General features: G+C 38.1%; 3 protein-coding genes across 9 annotated transcripts; 1 reads left to right on the forward strand and 2 right to left on the reverse strand.

Moving 5' to 3' along the window:
- Nucleotides 1–423: 423 nt before the first annotated feature.
- On the reverse strand, nucleotides 424–3,222 carry LOC119485745 (non-classical arabinogalactan protein 30-like). Of its 4 annotated transcripts, XR_005206348.1 has the most exons (5): nucleotides 2,881–2,987; nucleotides 2,696–2,769; nucleotides 2,518–2,580; nucleotides 2,067–2,402; nucleotides 1,937–2,029 (listed from the first exon to the last, which is right to left on the reverse strand). XR_005206348.1 is itself a non-coding variant. In XM_037765502.1 (4 exons), exons 2-4 carry the CDS (start codon nucleotides 1,037–1,039, stop codon nucleotides 520–522), a joined length of 294 nt encoding a protein of 97 aa, XP_037621430.1. In that variant the 5' UTR covers nucleotides 1,040–1,058; nucleotides 2,881–3,222; the 3' UTR covers nucleotides 424–519. The 4 variants fall into 4 exon arrangements, 3 of the variants coding, with proteins under 3 accessions (XP_037621430.1, XP_037621429.1, XP_037621428.1); XM_037765502.1 differs by lacking the exons at nucleotides 1,937–2,029; nucleotides 2,067–2,402; nucleotides 2,518–2,580; nucleotides 2,696–2,769 and adding exons at nucleotides 424–711; nucleotides 787–834; nucleotides 986–1,058 and having other exon boundaries at nucleotides 2,881–3,222; XM_037765501.1 differs by lacking the exons at nucleotides 1,937–2,029; nucleotides 2,067–2,402; nucleotides 2,518–2,580; nucleotides 2,696–2,769; nucleotides 2,881–2,987 and adding exons at nucleotides 424–711; nucleotides 787–834; nucleotides 986–1,058; nucleotides 1,136–1,297.
- Nucleotides 3,223–4,553: 1,331 nt separating this feature from the next.
- LOC119485735 (acidic proline-rich protein PRP25-like) lies at nucleotides 4,554–8,649 on the forward strand. 2 transcript variants are annotated; one of them, XM_037765488.1, is made up of 14 exons: nucleotides 4,554–4,677; nucleotides 4,769–4,834; nucleotides 4,920–5,048; nucleotides 6,292–6,411; nucleotides 7,046–7,066; nucleotides 7,168–7,188; nucleotides 7,282–7,308; nucleotides 7,426–7,452; nucleotides 7,548–7,577; nucleotides 7,666–7,695; nucleotides 7,873–7,908; nucleotides 7,996–8,031; nucleotides 8,320–8,385; nucleotides 8,491–8,649. In XM_037765488.1, exons 1-13 carry the CDS (start codon nucleotides 4,579–4,581, stop codon nucleotides 8,371–8,373), a joined length of 696 nt encoding a protein of 231 aa, XP_037621416.1. In that variant the 5' UTR covers nucleotides 4,554–4,578; the 3' UTR covers nucleotides 8,374–8,385; nucleotides 8,491–8,649. The 2 variants fall into 2 exon arrangements, with proteins under 2 accessions (XP_037621416.1, XP_037621417.1); XM_037765489.1 differs by having other exon boundaries at nucleotides 4,923–5,048.
- On the reverse strand, nucleotides 8,647–11,809 carry odam (odontogenic, ameloblast associated). 3 transcript variants are annotated; one of them, XM_037765481.1, is made up of 12 exons: nucleotides 11,738–11,808; nucleotides 11,578–11,650; nucleotides 11,458–11,493; nucleotides 11,309–11,356; nucleotides 11,063–11,200; nucleotides 10,928–11,032; nucleotides 10,790–10,846; nucleotides 10,582–10,704; nucleotides 9,198–9,230; nucleotides 9,002–9,085; nucleotides 8,831–8,888; nucleotides 8,647–8,701 (listed from the first exon to the last, which is right to left on the reverse strand). In XM_037765481.1, exons 2-11 carry the CDS (start codon nucleotides 11,635–11,637, stop codon nucleotides 8,856–8,858), a joined length of 717 nt encoding a protein of 238 aa, XP_037621409.1. In that variant the 5' UTR covers nucleotides 11,638–11,650; nucleotides 11,738–11,808; the 3' UTR covers nucleotides 8,647–8,701; nucleotides 8,831–8,855. The 3 variants fall into 3 exon arrangements, with proteins under 3 accessions (XP_037621409.1, XP_037621408.1, XP_037621407.1); XM_037765480.1 differs by having other exon boundaries at nucleotides 9,198–9,227; nucleotides 10,928–11,200; nucleotides 11,738–11,809; XM_037765479.1 differs by having other exon boundaries at nucleotides 10,928–11,200.
- Nucleotides 11,810–13,488: the final 1,679 nt, after the last annotated feature.

Genomic DNA, 13,488 nt, shown 5'->3' on the forward strand with positions numbered 1-13,488 from the left:
CAGAGTCAAGTCCAAAGACAAGACAGCCAAACAAAGTAATTTATTAAATAATGTTTATAATAACATAATTTTCGATAAATTTTGAGGTAAAAATTGGGGTAATTTGGCAGTAATTCAAAAGAAATTTCAAATAGGTTACTTGCTAATTATCACTTAATTACCATGAAATTTGCGGACCTGTAAAATGAAGTGTTAGCGCAAGTTTAAAAGCACACTCGGTTAAAATTAGAGAGCTCCTGACAATGACAGTGTTAATTTCCAAACAATCTAATAGTCTTATTTTATCTGCAACAGTGAACTTGTCATATATTGATATGTTGAAATGAACATTTCAATCTCAAACAGCTGGGACTAAAGTCTGTCTTACGCTCTAAATATATGAAAAAAAATGAAAACGTTCAAGTGAAAAAGCAAACACAGAAGTCAATTCATACATTGCTTTATTCATTATTTATTCCATTTCAGTGGGACAATGTTTACAGTAAAGTTAAGTTTTCCCCAGTCAGTCAGGTGCTCGTCTCATTTTCCGATTGGAGGGAAGACTGGAGGGATGACTGGAGGGAAGACTGGAGGGATGACCGGAGGGAAGACTGGAGGGATGACTGGTGGAGGGATAGGGAAGGCAAAAGGGAAAGGGATAGGAAAAGGCCGTGGGAATGGCACAGGAATGGGGATTTGAATTTGCTGGAACTGCATGTTGTTCTGGCTCATCTGGAAAACACAGTAAAAATCTTTAAATTCTGTATAGTGTGTGTGATTATTTAGACAGTGGGTCCAGATACTGACCTCATCGCTGTCATCTGAGCGTTTTACCCGTATCTTCTCCTCAGAGACCTTAAGATACAAATGATCTCACATCAAAAACTGATGATAGAAGTGATATAATTAAGTGCATTACAATACCATGACACCACCACAGCGATTAAAAGAGCCCTATGTGACTCAGATCTGAAGATTGTTGTAATTGTTGGTTTGCGATACTTACAGAGGCGGAGGAACACAACGCGGCGAAGCACAGAATCAAAACCAGACGTTTCATAGCTGGGACGGGCGTGATCCTTTACAAAAGACAAATAGGGGTCAGCTGCATATTTCACATTAAAAAAAACAAAAAAAAACAAGGAAATAATCTTACCTTCAGTCAAATAGGATTTTACTGTAAGAGTAACCACCGAGAGTGGTCCTCCTTCAGTCCAGGTCCACTTTTTAAAGACATTTTTTACTCCTCAGTCATCCAATCAGCTGTCAGACTGGGCTGTGATTTTGTAATTCTATTGATGGTGTGAAATGTGATGAAACCATGTATGTGGTGGCTCATTGTGACCACAGTCGCCACAAGAGTCAGACAGACACTCAGAGGTGTTGGGAAACAGTGAAGGTGTTGAAACTGGATATGTTTCAGGTGCTCTGTTTTATCATCTCTATCAATCTATCTATCTATCTATCTATCTATTAGTGGTGGTAGTAGTTGTAGTTGGCTCAGTCTATAAGCTAGAGTGAAGATAACATCATATGAAACTAGAAAATCTATGTTAGCTCGGCGGCAAAAACGCTAAATACCCATATTTACGCAAAATTTTGGCGAGGAAAAACTAGCATGGCCATTTTCAAAGGGGTCCCTTGACCTCTGACCTCAAGATATGTGAATGAAAACTCTGAGATGAACAGACTAGAGTGAGATTAAAAATACAGAAATAATCATGTTCTAACTAATATCATGCATACATTGCAAGAATAGTTAGATTTTATGAGTTAAATGTGTCTATTGTGGTCTTTTTTACAGGTTTCGGTCTGCAAAATGAAGCTTCTTCTGCTCACAACATTTGTAGCAACCGTCTGCTATGTGAGTAATCTATCTATCTATCTATCTATCTATCTATCTATCTAAATATAAGGATTTTAAGAACATATCTGGTCCAAGTTTTCCATTAATGAAGTTTATTTAGCACATACTACAGAGAATAAACACACAGTTTAACTGATCTATAATGATGCAGATGTGAAAACACTCTGATTAAGACAACATCATTTTAATTTGAAAAGAAAAAGAAACAGTTTTCATGACAAACTGACACAAGACAGAGCTGAGCCATTCAATACTGGTGTTCATTCCCTTATTGGTTAAATTTCCGGTTTTATTTGGCAACCGTAGTAGTAGGAGCAGGGGTCGGGGTAGTGGCAGCTGCAGTAGTAGTAGTAGTAGGAGGAGCTGTAGTTGTAGTAGTAGGAGCTGCAGTAGTAGTAGTAGGAGCTGCAGTAGTAGTAGTAGCAGTAGTAGTAGGCGCTGGAGTAGTTTGTTGTTGTAGCCGGATGACGTTTAACAAGAAGTTGAGCCACTGTTCAGGAGTAGGCTGGCCGTTGGAAGTGCTGGAAGTGCCGGAAGTGCCAGAAGTGCTGGGACGCTTCAAGAAAATCAGAAAGATTCATTGTCAAATATACAACAGAGTAGTTTCTAAGGATTTTACTGTAATTGACATTCAGGTGTGTTGAATGTTGAATTGTAGAGAAAGCGCTCACCTCTTCGGAGCTCGAGCCAGAGTCAGAGCTTGACCGAGCAAGTCGTTTGTGCTCCATGTCCATCTGAAAATACACAATTCAACGAGTTTGATATTGCTTCATTATACAGTTATTATAATATGGTATCAGCATATAAGTACAGTGGTATTGATTCTGAGTATGTGGATGTTACACTTACAGGCAGAGCCAGAGCGATGCTCAAGAGGCATCCAAGCACAAACACTATCTTCAGCATGGTTACAGTGATCTTTACTGTTGAAAAGGGAACAATAAAGACTCGATCAGATGAACAGATTTTACAAAATATCAGCTAAATCACCGCCAACCTCACACAGAATACACAGAAACAGAAGATTCATGTACCTTTAAGTCTTCAGCAACTTCAGCAGACTGTCTCGTAGATGGTCGAGGAGGTTGTTGTAGTGTCGCTCTGAATGTTTTTCTTATATACAGTTACCTGAGCGGATTTCATGTCATTAGCACACAGCAATGTTGGGAAATAGCAAATATTAGGAAATCTCCCACTTCCACATTTCAAGGTGTGGCTGATCAGAGATGGGAACCACACCTGGATCGTATGATTAGATGTCTGGTCTTATTACAAATCAAGAAACTTAGTGGTTTAGGCAGGTAACAGGCAACACCTAGTGAAGCATTTCCTCTTGCCTCCTTTTGTTTTAGGAAATTAACTGCTGTTATTCCCTCTACTACCCAAAATCACATGTACTGTCCCAGTTTCTTAAAGTTTGTCTCATTCGCTTTGGCTCAATTCTTGAATGAGAATTATTTTTTTAAAAACAATGAGCTCAAATCTCTGAACAATTAGTTTGTTTTTTCACAACAGATTAGAATTTCTCATTCATTCAAGAAAATTGCACTGGTTTTGGCACATGAGCATAAAAGAGTCAGTAAAATTGTCCAATTTTGAACGATAACCAATGGCACACGTCTTGCTGATCAAAACTGATGAGTAGATTCTCAGTGTGATTGTCGTCCTCTTCACAACTTCTAAACATTATTTTATCGTTTGAGCCATCACATGCAAAATGATCCATTCAATTATCAAAATCTGTCAGACATACATGTATATTATTCCATAAATATCTATGACATGGTGTTACATACTGTGAGGAGGCACAATTGTTTTTTTACTGCACTACCGCAGGTTCATTCATCGTTGCAGGGTTTGTTTGTTGCATAATTTTGTGGCAAATTTTCTGTTCACTGTATATGACTTCACATGAAAGCTCAAAGCTGAATTTTCTATTTATAATGTACACACATACAGTACATATCCATTGTCTGTGTATACATTATTGTACAGTTTTGACTTTTCCCAGTAAACTTTGACCTATACTGTTGAAATGGGAATCTAAACAGCTCAACCTTCAGGTAGACAAAACTGGCAATCTGGTATAATACAGTAAGCAGTCAGTGTCAACGAAACAGAGACTTATTAGTATATACTTATACTTATACTTATACTTAGTATATTACGAAACATTTCCAGGGTTGACTGATGAAAAAACACCCAAACATTTTTACCAGTACGGCTGCCACGATGACAAAACAGCTTTTCATTTTGGTGTCATTGGCCAGTTTACAGACACAATAACTATGTTTTGAAGTATAAATGAAGTGTTTTGGGTGAGTTACTACCATTTTGAAGACATGCAATAGAGTTGTGATGTTCCATGAAACAGTTGTGACAATTGCACTTACAGTTAAGAAAATGTTAAGACATTATCATCATTGTTGTCATCATGTACTGTTGCAAAGAACTGGCGTCAATTAAGAAGACATTAGCAAACAGTGTGTGAAGTAATTGCTGTTTTGCACAAGCGTGACTAAGATGTGTTGTTTTGAGAAATGCGTGGTGTGTCTCAATGTCTGATGTCTGATATAAGTATCGATGCACGAGGGGCCACACACGTACTTGCACAGCACAGGTGAGTGTTACAGAATAGATGCTATACAGTAAGCGACTTGCAATGTGAATTGTCTGGTCTGTTTTAAGAGCATAATAGAGCGTAATTTTTTCTTGCAGGTTCTCCAGAAGCAATGCAGCTCTTGTGTGTTGCAACTCTACTTTTGTCAGCAGTAGCTGCTCAGCCAGATTTCTGGCCGGATGAAAGGTCTCCGCCTCCAGGTGGACCCCAGGTAGGATGCAGACTCTAAGGTAGCACAGAATAATCCAGAGGTGTTTCTACTCTCTGCATGTGAAGTATTTCTCATTGAATTATTCGTTTAGACAGAAGATGGAGACGGAGAGTTCGATGGAGTCTGGCCACAATGGGTGTCTGGCCATCCAGTATGGGTATGTGGTGTTTCAAGTCATGTGAGTTGATTGTGATGACATGGTGGTTGCAGATAATCAGTGATTCTGTTCTTGTTTGGGGTAGCAGGATGAGATGCCCTCTTGGTTGCCAGACACAAGACCAGAAAATGGAAATCCACCCATGAAAGGGACTGACGGGGATGATCACCAGCCGGGGAGACCTTCTCAAGTTTCTGCTCGGGGCAAAAGACAGGTTTTTACATTAAGTTATTTTTTTGTTATTCAGTTTGGTCGTCTCATTAAAGGACTATTTGAACATTTTGGGAAATACATATATACATTTAATATACTCTCCACAAACAATAACGTGAACATGTTTTGGTTTTATGGGAAATTATTTCCTTTAAATATTTTTTGTGGGAAACACAGTGGGCAACCCCGGGGTCTGAAAAGTGAAGCCAAAAATGAAGTGCCTTAAACCTGCATTCTTTCTAACAGCCAGCAGGGGGCGACTCCTCTGGTTGCAAAACGAAGTCTGAATGTATAGAGGTCTATGAAAGAATGAGCCTACTTCTCACTTGATTTATTACCTCAGCAAAAAATTTGAAAACATGAGTTTATGGTCACAATCGCTAGTTTCAAGTCTTCTTTAATACAGCATGATGTTCATTTAATAAATGATGGTCCCATTTAGAGTCAAATAGACCATAAAGCAGGGGATGCTTTAGGGCGTGGCTACCTTGTGATTGACAGGTCGCAACCACGACGTTGTCCTGTCTGGGAGTTGTCTGTGTTTTTGTCTTGCAACTTTAACCCTTTCACAGTGTGTTTGTAGTTCATGAAAGTTCATTATAACCTTTTTGGTTGACTAAAAATGTCTCATTTAGCATTCAGTTGAACTTAGCTCCATCCTCTCATGTCACTTCTGGTTGCAAAAAAAACAAGATGGCGACGGCCAAAATGCCAAACTCGAGGCTTCAAAACGGCAGTCCACAAACCAATGGGTGACGTCAAGGTGACTACGTCCACTGCTTATATACAGTCTATGAGCAAACAACAAGCAGGCATAGTGACTTCCCACACTGTCAGGTTGCCAGGCAACCAGCATACTGGGTAGACGGACAACCTGTTGTTCATCAATCGATAGTTGCAGCATACAACTCCCTCTAAAACCACAAATAATAGACAAATAATAAGACATGAAGAGGGCTAAAGGAGTATATACTGTAGTTGCGACCGAGGGAGATCTGGAGGAGTTCTGGTAATATCTATATTTTGTCTGATGTTGTGAATTTATAAGAGGTTACTTTACATTTGACAAAGTTACACTAAGATATATTCACCATACTTCATCTTGGAAAGAAAACCAAAGAGAGTACCTCTCTTTAGTACAATAGTGGTTATGGAGATCTGCTGTAACAGACCATACTGTACCGACACCTGACAGCGCATTAGGTTATTTACTGTACACAACATTTGATCTGTGCCTCACACAGGCTCCTGGTTTCACATCTGATGGGCCTGGAGTCCCTCCTCCTGGACCCGGCAGGCAATTTGAGAGACGCAGAGGATCTTCAGGTGGCAAGAGGCCCAATAGGAGGGACCCCAGTACAATGGTGAGCATTAAAAAACAGTTAAGTTTAGAGAAAAACATCATGTTTTGGGTTAAAATAACTACGAACACAAAGCCAACTATACATTGTTGGTTTCACACGGGATGCAAACTCATAATTACTGCAGCCACTAAAGGTCGCTGTCATGTTCTTTTATACCTTCCCCCAGTGATCGACCATGTGAATAGATGATAAAACCTACTAGTGGGTGCAGTAGGCCCCTATTCACCCACATCTATGGGGTTAAAAGTGACTGATAATGCCTATTTAATAGACTGACAACAGTCTGGGTAATCGGCTGGGTAAAGGGACTGATAGCACAGACAAACAACCCTTCAGCACCCCCGTTTCCTACATCCAACATACTAGACCCTGACAAATTTACATTTCAAAAAGCAGCTTGTGACCTACCTCTTTATTTTTGTTTAGTTTTAATTCTTTTCATTTTTATTTATGTATTAATTATTTATTTTTTACTTTTATATTGTGTATAATGTCAGCTGCTTTTGTCTTTTATTAATGTCTGCTTCCAAAAGGTGCTTTAAAAACTTTACTTACGTACTTAAACATCCCAGCTAAACCCTGATATTTATTCTACATGATGACAAAATATGATATAATTTCTCTTTTGTTTTAGGTGTTTTCCCCGATGTTCAAGGTAGGCTACTGTCATCTCTCACTGTGATATTAACACACTCAAATTTATCACAACAGTTTGCAAAAAACTCTGATTTTCATGTGTTTATAATTCCTTTTCAGGTTGACAACGTGGCATTTCAGGTAAGATTAATATACAGTTTAGTTTATGTTTGACACGGCAGACTTAACTGAATATTTAAATGTTCAACTAACCGTGTAACGTTTCATCCACAGAACGTCACTGATGTAACCCTGAAGGAGGTAAACAACATGATTTAGTGGCTTAATTTAACTTTTATTGATTCACTTTATATTATAAATTACACCATCTGATGAAATGTTATGAGTCCACTGACCCTCGGTGTTAAAATGTTACAGGGGGAAACTTTATTTCTGATGCCGAGGGTAAGTGACTGAATTTTTCAATATAAAGTTTTAATTAGAAAAATCATAAAGATTATTTTCATTATCAATCAATACTAATGACAATCTATCCACAGCATGGTGGAAGAGGACATCACCATCAGAAGGTATACAAATATACAGTATTTAACTCTTTGTAGCAATGATTATAGCAACAAAGCTCAGACACTCAGTCTGATTTTTACTGTTTTACAGGGAGGAAGACACGGGCCTCCAAAGACTGGGGTATACTGGCTGTTTGTCAAACTTTAATTTCAGTCAAATATATATACATATATATATGTATATATAAACAGCTTTATTTTCTACTCTGGTTGGTTTGTTTAGGCTTCAGAATTTCCCTTGATTTTATCTTTAAAACAACGGCATTGTTATTTTTGTTTCTCTTCTTCTCAATTTCAGCAATATGTGAAGCTCATCTACAAGGCCGCAGAGCCGGTAATCTCCTTCACTGTACATTATATGTTTTATTTTTATAGATATGTCTCCAATAATAATCATAATTTATCTTTTTTCCATTTGAAGAACAAAGTCTCCATCGAGGTCGGGGTTTCGAAACCTGTAAGTATAATTTATTAAGCCTATATCCTCACTCTCATGCAACCTTTACCCAAGGCTTATTGTTGTTGGCATGCTATGATCACCAATAGATGTAAATGTGCCAGTCATAGTACTACTATTAGTAGTATCACTACTCATATTACCTTTTATATTTAACTGAGACTAATATGCATATTATTTGGGATCAGCCTAATAACAAAAAGTAAACGTTAAGCACATTTACTGACATTTCTGTATGTAGAGATCCGCTTTGTTTAGTTAATTTCAACAACTTTTTTTATTTTCAAGATGAACCCTGGTGAGTTTTTTGGAGTGGAAGACCATCCAGAAGAAGATTACTGACAACTTTAAAAGGTGAGGCTGTTAATGGACTGAATGTGATTTAAGTTTAATTCCCTGATGATCAGTTTGCTACAGTAACTGCTGCTGACAAATCTTCTTATCTCACACTTTTCTCAGGAAGAAAACCAACAACTACAAGTTTGATCAACCGACTTTAATAAAGAAGATTATGGTTTTCTTTCCTGTGGTATATTCTGAGAAATCACTCCTGTAATTCGGCATTTTCCTGTAAAACCATCATTTCTGTGCACCAAAATAAAATCCTTGAACAAATTATTTTGGCAAAAAGGTCTTTATTTGACATGTTGTGAGAGCGAGGAGCAGATTCCTGAAACAAGCAAGACAGTTTCAGTGTGATATAAAAACAATTGAGTATAAATAAATTGCATTTGGAAGAATGGCATACAGAAGAATGAACGATGTGGCCGAACACAGAAATTAATTTTGGGCTCATCACCTTGTTGTTATTTCTCAGGTGACATCTAAGGCTCAAACAGGAAGGGGAAGTTGTGGCCCTGGAGAAACATAAAAAAAAAAACAATAGTTGAAATATTCAGAATCAAATCCTGCTGAATGACAGTGACGTATAACAGTTTGTCAGCATATACATGAATGTATAAAATCCTACCTCATCAACCCCTGGGCCAGATGTGTCGCCACGAGGATCAGGAGGAATCGTAGTCGACTCTTTCTGTGTCCCCAGGGGCCACGTCTGATAGAGATTTAATAAAAAAAATTAGACTGAACCGGTGCACACTTTCTCTTGCCTCTGGTTTATTGATGAAATAATAAAAATGAAGATGATGATTATGTAGCGCACTCACTCTTTCTGTTTGCACCTTAGGCAGGGACGCCTGCTAAAATGGGAAGAAAATGCAAGGAAATTATATTACAAAGTATATCCTACATATTTCATTTTAGATTCTAAATTTGAGAATGCGACATCTGAAGCCAACCTCAGACACACAACCATGGACATTAAACAGATATAAAATAAGATGCATCTCTGTTACAAACATCATCTGCACACAACTAACAAACCTATAAGCTGCAATAGGAATCATATAGCAGGAGATGAACACTGAGATGTGACATGATCTCATCAGTGTGTGGTCAATATGGCAGACAGTCGACTTTGCATCACAGTCACCGCACATGACTCAACATCTGCAGCTGTGTTATTATCATTAAGTCTTGTCTTTAGTCATAATAGTCTGCTGCATCTGTTCTTAACCTTATTTCAAAGTGGCAAAGGGAAGTTGATAGACACAACTTTTTTTGTCATTTTTTTTATTTTGTGACTAAATTTTACTGGTTTACCGTAAGGCATCAAGTAACTGAAATATTGTGTTGACATTGCATAACACATCTACATCTAAGGTAATCACATATTCACAATAAATGTACATAAATCTATAGCAACATGGAATTAAATACAAAAATAAATGGTGTGAATAATACAGAAAAAGAATGTATACCCAGGACAACCTGAGATAAGGACATAGGTGTGCTATGGCTTAGACAAAACTTTCAAATAATTTAGATCACAGTTTATTACAAACAAAAATGTAACCTCCATTTAAAGAGGACCTATTATGCTATTGTGCTTTTCCCCTTTCCTTTAGTGTGTTATATTGTTTTTTTGTGTATGTAAAATGTGTGCAAAGTTACAAAGCCCAAAGTCCAGGCCAAAGGGAGTTACTCTCCCCCACAGAAACACTGCTCCTGAACTGCCTTAAACGCCTTCATTGAAGTCCTGCCTTTTCTTCCGTAACGTGGTGATGTCACCAAGTAACAAATTTGCAGAACACCTGCTTAGCAGCTAGTTTGGCACACCCTCGAAAAAGGGAGTTTGAGGGTGAGAAGAGGTGCTGTAGCACAGCTGGTATAAGAAAAATAAAGCATTTTTTTTATGTAATTTGACCCTCTACCACCCAGCAACGTGAGTTCTTAGGTTTTTTTAAGCTATAACATTGTAATTGGATCTTATATAATACATATTTCCCCTTTCACAGAAATTGAGAGATACAGAAATTAACATATTGTGTTAACTTCTGTAACACAGTACAGAAATACCCTAATTTTAACCTAGTTAACCTACATGGATAAGTCAGCTACTGTAGGCCGAATTGGTAGAACACATGCAGGGTAACACTAATACAAAGCAAATCTTCATTCAGTTCGGGAGCTTTACGTCATGTGTTTTACCTGCAGAGGGAGCTGCGGTCTCTGTGTGGTTCTCTCCAGCCTCTGCTGACCGTTGTTGGGCTGCAGCACCACAGGGTTCCTCTGCTGGGGATAGCGGTAAGGAGGCATGAAGTACGGGAAGCCCTGTGGGTGACAGAATCAGGTTAAATCTGCAGCGAGCATCTAAATAAAGAGGTTTGCACACAGGTCACTATGATTTTCTTCATACCTGCTGTCTGGGAAACTGAGGAAATCCATAAGACGGGTACTGGAATGGCGGAAACATCTAAAGGAAATTTGAAACAATTGTTAATGTGTCCATATGTCTGTGAGGAGCAGGAACACTATCATGTTGTCTTTGTTGTACCTGAAAGGGGTTTTGGGCCTGCTGAGGAATATTAGGAGCGTTGGGGTCCTGTGGCGGTCCAAGCTGCTCTTGCTGGCCGTTGGGGAAGAACACAGGCTGGTTGCCCTGGTTGGGGAGGAACACAGGCTGGTTGCCCTGGTTGGGGAGGAACATCTGGGGCCCCTGGGGGCCGAAGGGACCGGACATTTGAGGGTTGAAGTTTACCAACTGTGGTGTGAACAGTACCTCCGGCTGCTGCTGCTGCAGCACAAACTGTGGTAGTATGGAAGATGCCTGGAGGAGAAGGGATGTGGTTTAGTTTGCATTTTTAATCTGACAAAGGAATGCACATAATATTAGTGTTGTAACTCAAGGTTACAAGTTTTTATGCACTTCCAGTACCTGTGTTTGTCCAAGAGTTGCAAGTGTTAGTCCATTCAGTCTGAGGATCTGAGCACACACAAAGGTTGTATAAAATGCGGTCATATTATTTCTAAATGACAAAGGATTTTGACTTAACAACCAACAAACACAAAAGTTTTAACAGTTACCTCATTGCTGTTGCTTGCAATAATTCCAATCTGTAACTGTAAAACATAAGAAATAACACTTCATCTCTGCCATTTTAGAAGATGTGAGAAATATATACTTTAGCAAGAGATTCAACTCACTGGAAGAGCAAAGCTTGTCTTGAATAGACAAACCAACAAAAGGGCGGTCTGCAGCTTCATGATGTCTCACAGTCTGTAAAAAACATAAGGCATGTTTAATAAACTCCATAAAATCATCATGACAGAAATGAAACTTTCGCTGTTACCAATTCCTCTTTACCGTTGGTCTGGCTCTGCTTTCTCTTTCTGTGTGCCCGTCTCCTCACCTTGTCCATATCCCTTTTAAACTGTGTCCATGTGAGCTGTTATAGTCCACCGCCAACCCACCCAGACAACGTGTGGTCAGTGTGACAGACGTTTCTCATGGCATCAGACTCAGACACTTACAACACAGGACAGGTAAGTATGTTATTAGGTGTAAGTCATGTCTCTAAACACCATGACATGGTCTGCGTCAAGACGTTAACAATCCTCTAAAGAATTTAAAAATGTAAGTGCAGACATTGCAGCTTTTCACTGACTGTTTTAGCCTCAGTTTAGGGGAACTGTGTACCGTATATAACACACTTCTGATATGTTCTCTTAAGTGAAGTTTCTGTGCATATATTCAAGTGTGGCACTTCAGGTTATAATTTATTGGCATGTCATTGGGGGCGAAATGCAAACAGGAGCTGGGAGCTTATAATCAGACATTTGTCACAAGTTGTTCATGATGCGCTGACTGATGTTGACATCTAATTTGTAAATTGTGGGTACAATAATAAATGATACACAGCAGAAAACTGGAAAAGTTACACCGGCTGTGTGTTTTTGTGTGTCTGTCCAGATAAGTTGAACTGATTCTACATTAGTTCAAATGTCAAGGACCATAATTTTACTGCACACAGGAACTTTTCTTTTTTTTTTTTTTTTTTTATTATTTTGTGCTCGGTTGTAACTTCTTTTTCAGGTTAAAATGACAATTAAAATTGAGTTTACAGTTTTTTTTACGATTGCTTATTTAAGCACAATTGACACAACCACACACACAAGTAGCAGAACACCCCAGACTTTTTGCAAAATGAAACACTTCTTTCAAAACTATACAATAATTTATTTAAAAAAACAATTTTGTCAGTTTATGGCACAAACATGGTTCATAGGATCTGATTCTGTTGGAACCAGTCACACACTGCTGTGCTCAATCTAAAACACTTTTAACATTTCTCTTCTAATGATATAGTCTGGGTTTGATGTTTTCTGAGATATTGTCAAAGGAAAGTACATGAATGTATTGACCAAACACAACACACATCAGTGTGTTAGATAGATAGATAGATGGATAGATAGATAGATAAATAGATAGATAGATAGATAAATAGATAGATAGATAGTATATTGGAATACACTATAAATATACTATTACAACTAGCATATAAAAATCTAAATTATAAACACAGAATAATCCACTATATACATTAGTAAGTTTGCAATAACATATATAACACTAAATACATTAGCAGCATTAATGGTTTACGGCACACTAATGAAAATAGATATTTCTCTCCACACTGTAAAATCCATGCATTTTCAAAAATGCATTTTGCACTGGAAATCAGAACAGGACATATTCTAACAGAATAAAGTACATAAACACAGTAAAAAAGAAAACTTGAATTACAGTTTATTTCAATTGCTAATACACATTTTTGTAAAAAGCTGCTATATTGGCTTCCCTTGTTGTTGTAAACAGGTACTCACCTTCGGTCTATTTATAGTGCTTGACATCCTGATTGATGAGTTGACAAGCCATTGGGTGTTCGGCCAGGTGGTACGTGTGTTGGCCAATTGGTGAATGGGTGTGGCATTTTGAATTGTAGTGTTTTAAAATGACAAACAAGTGACTTTGTGTCAGATACCTGTGTCTCATGTAGAGAACCGTGTGCAGTGTGTTGCAAATTGCAAATTGGGTGTAATGCAGAAAATTTGTTT

Source organism: Sebastes umbrosus, chromosome 3, assembly GCF_015220745.1.
Source record: "Sebastes umbrosus isolate fSebUmb1 chromosome 3, fSebUmb1.pri, whole genome shotgun sequence".
Taxonomy (NCBI): Eukaryota; Metazoa; Chordata; class Actinopteri; order Perciformes; family Sebastidae; genus Sebastes; species Sebastes umbrosus.

Excerpts from the sequence above, each read along its gene's own strand:
- LOC119485735 (XM_037765488.1), top strand. The coding sequence starts at position 4,579 with ATGCAGCTCTTGTGTGTTGCAACTCTACTTTTGTCAGCAGTAGCTGCT. Across the intron at positions 7,696-7,872 it reads ACGGGCCTCCAAAGACTGGG|CAATATGTGAAGCTCATCTA; the intron begins GTATACTGGCTG and ends TCTCAATTTCAG. Across the intron at positions 7,909-7,995 it reads TCTACAAGGCCGCAGAGCCG|AACAAAGTCTCCATCGAGGT; the intron begins GTAATCTCCTTC and ends TTCCATTTGAAG.
- odam (XM_037765479.1), bottom strand. The coding sequence starts at position 11,637 with ATGAAGCTGCAGACCGCCCTTTTGTTGGTTTGTCTATTCAAGACAAGC. Across the intron at positions 11,494-11,577 it reads AGACAAGCTTTGCTCTTCCA|TTACAGATTGGAATTATTGC; the intron begins GTGAGTTGAATC and ends TATGTTTTACAG. Across the intron at positions 8,889-9,001 it reads CTGGCCCAGGGGTTGATGAG|GGCCACAACTTCCCCTTCCT; the intron begins GTAGGATTTTAT and ends ATGTTTCTCCAG.
- LOC119485745 (XM_037765500.1), bottom strand. The coding sequence starts at position 2,752 with ATGCTGAAGATAGTGTTTGTGCTTGGATGCCTCTTGAGCATCGCTCTG. Across the intron at positions 2,581-2,695 it reads GCATCGCTCTGGCTCTGCCT|ATGGACATGGAGCACAAACG; the intron begins GTAAGTGTAACA and ends GTGTATTTTCAG. Across the intron at positions 2,403-2,517 it reads CTGGCTCGAGCTCCGAAGAG|CGTCCCAGCACTTCTGGCAC; the intron begins GTGAGCGCTTTC and ends ATTTTCTTGAAG.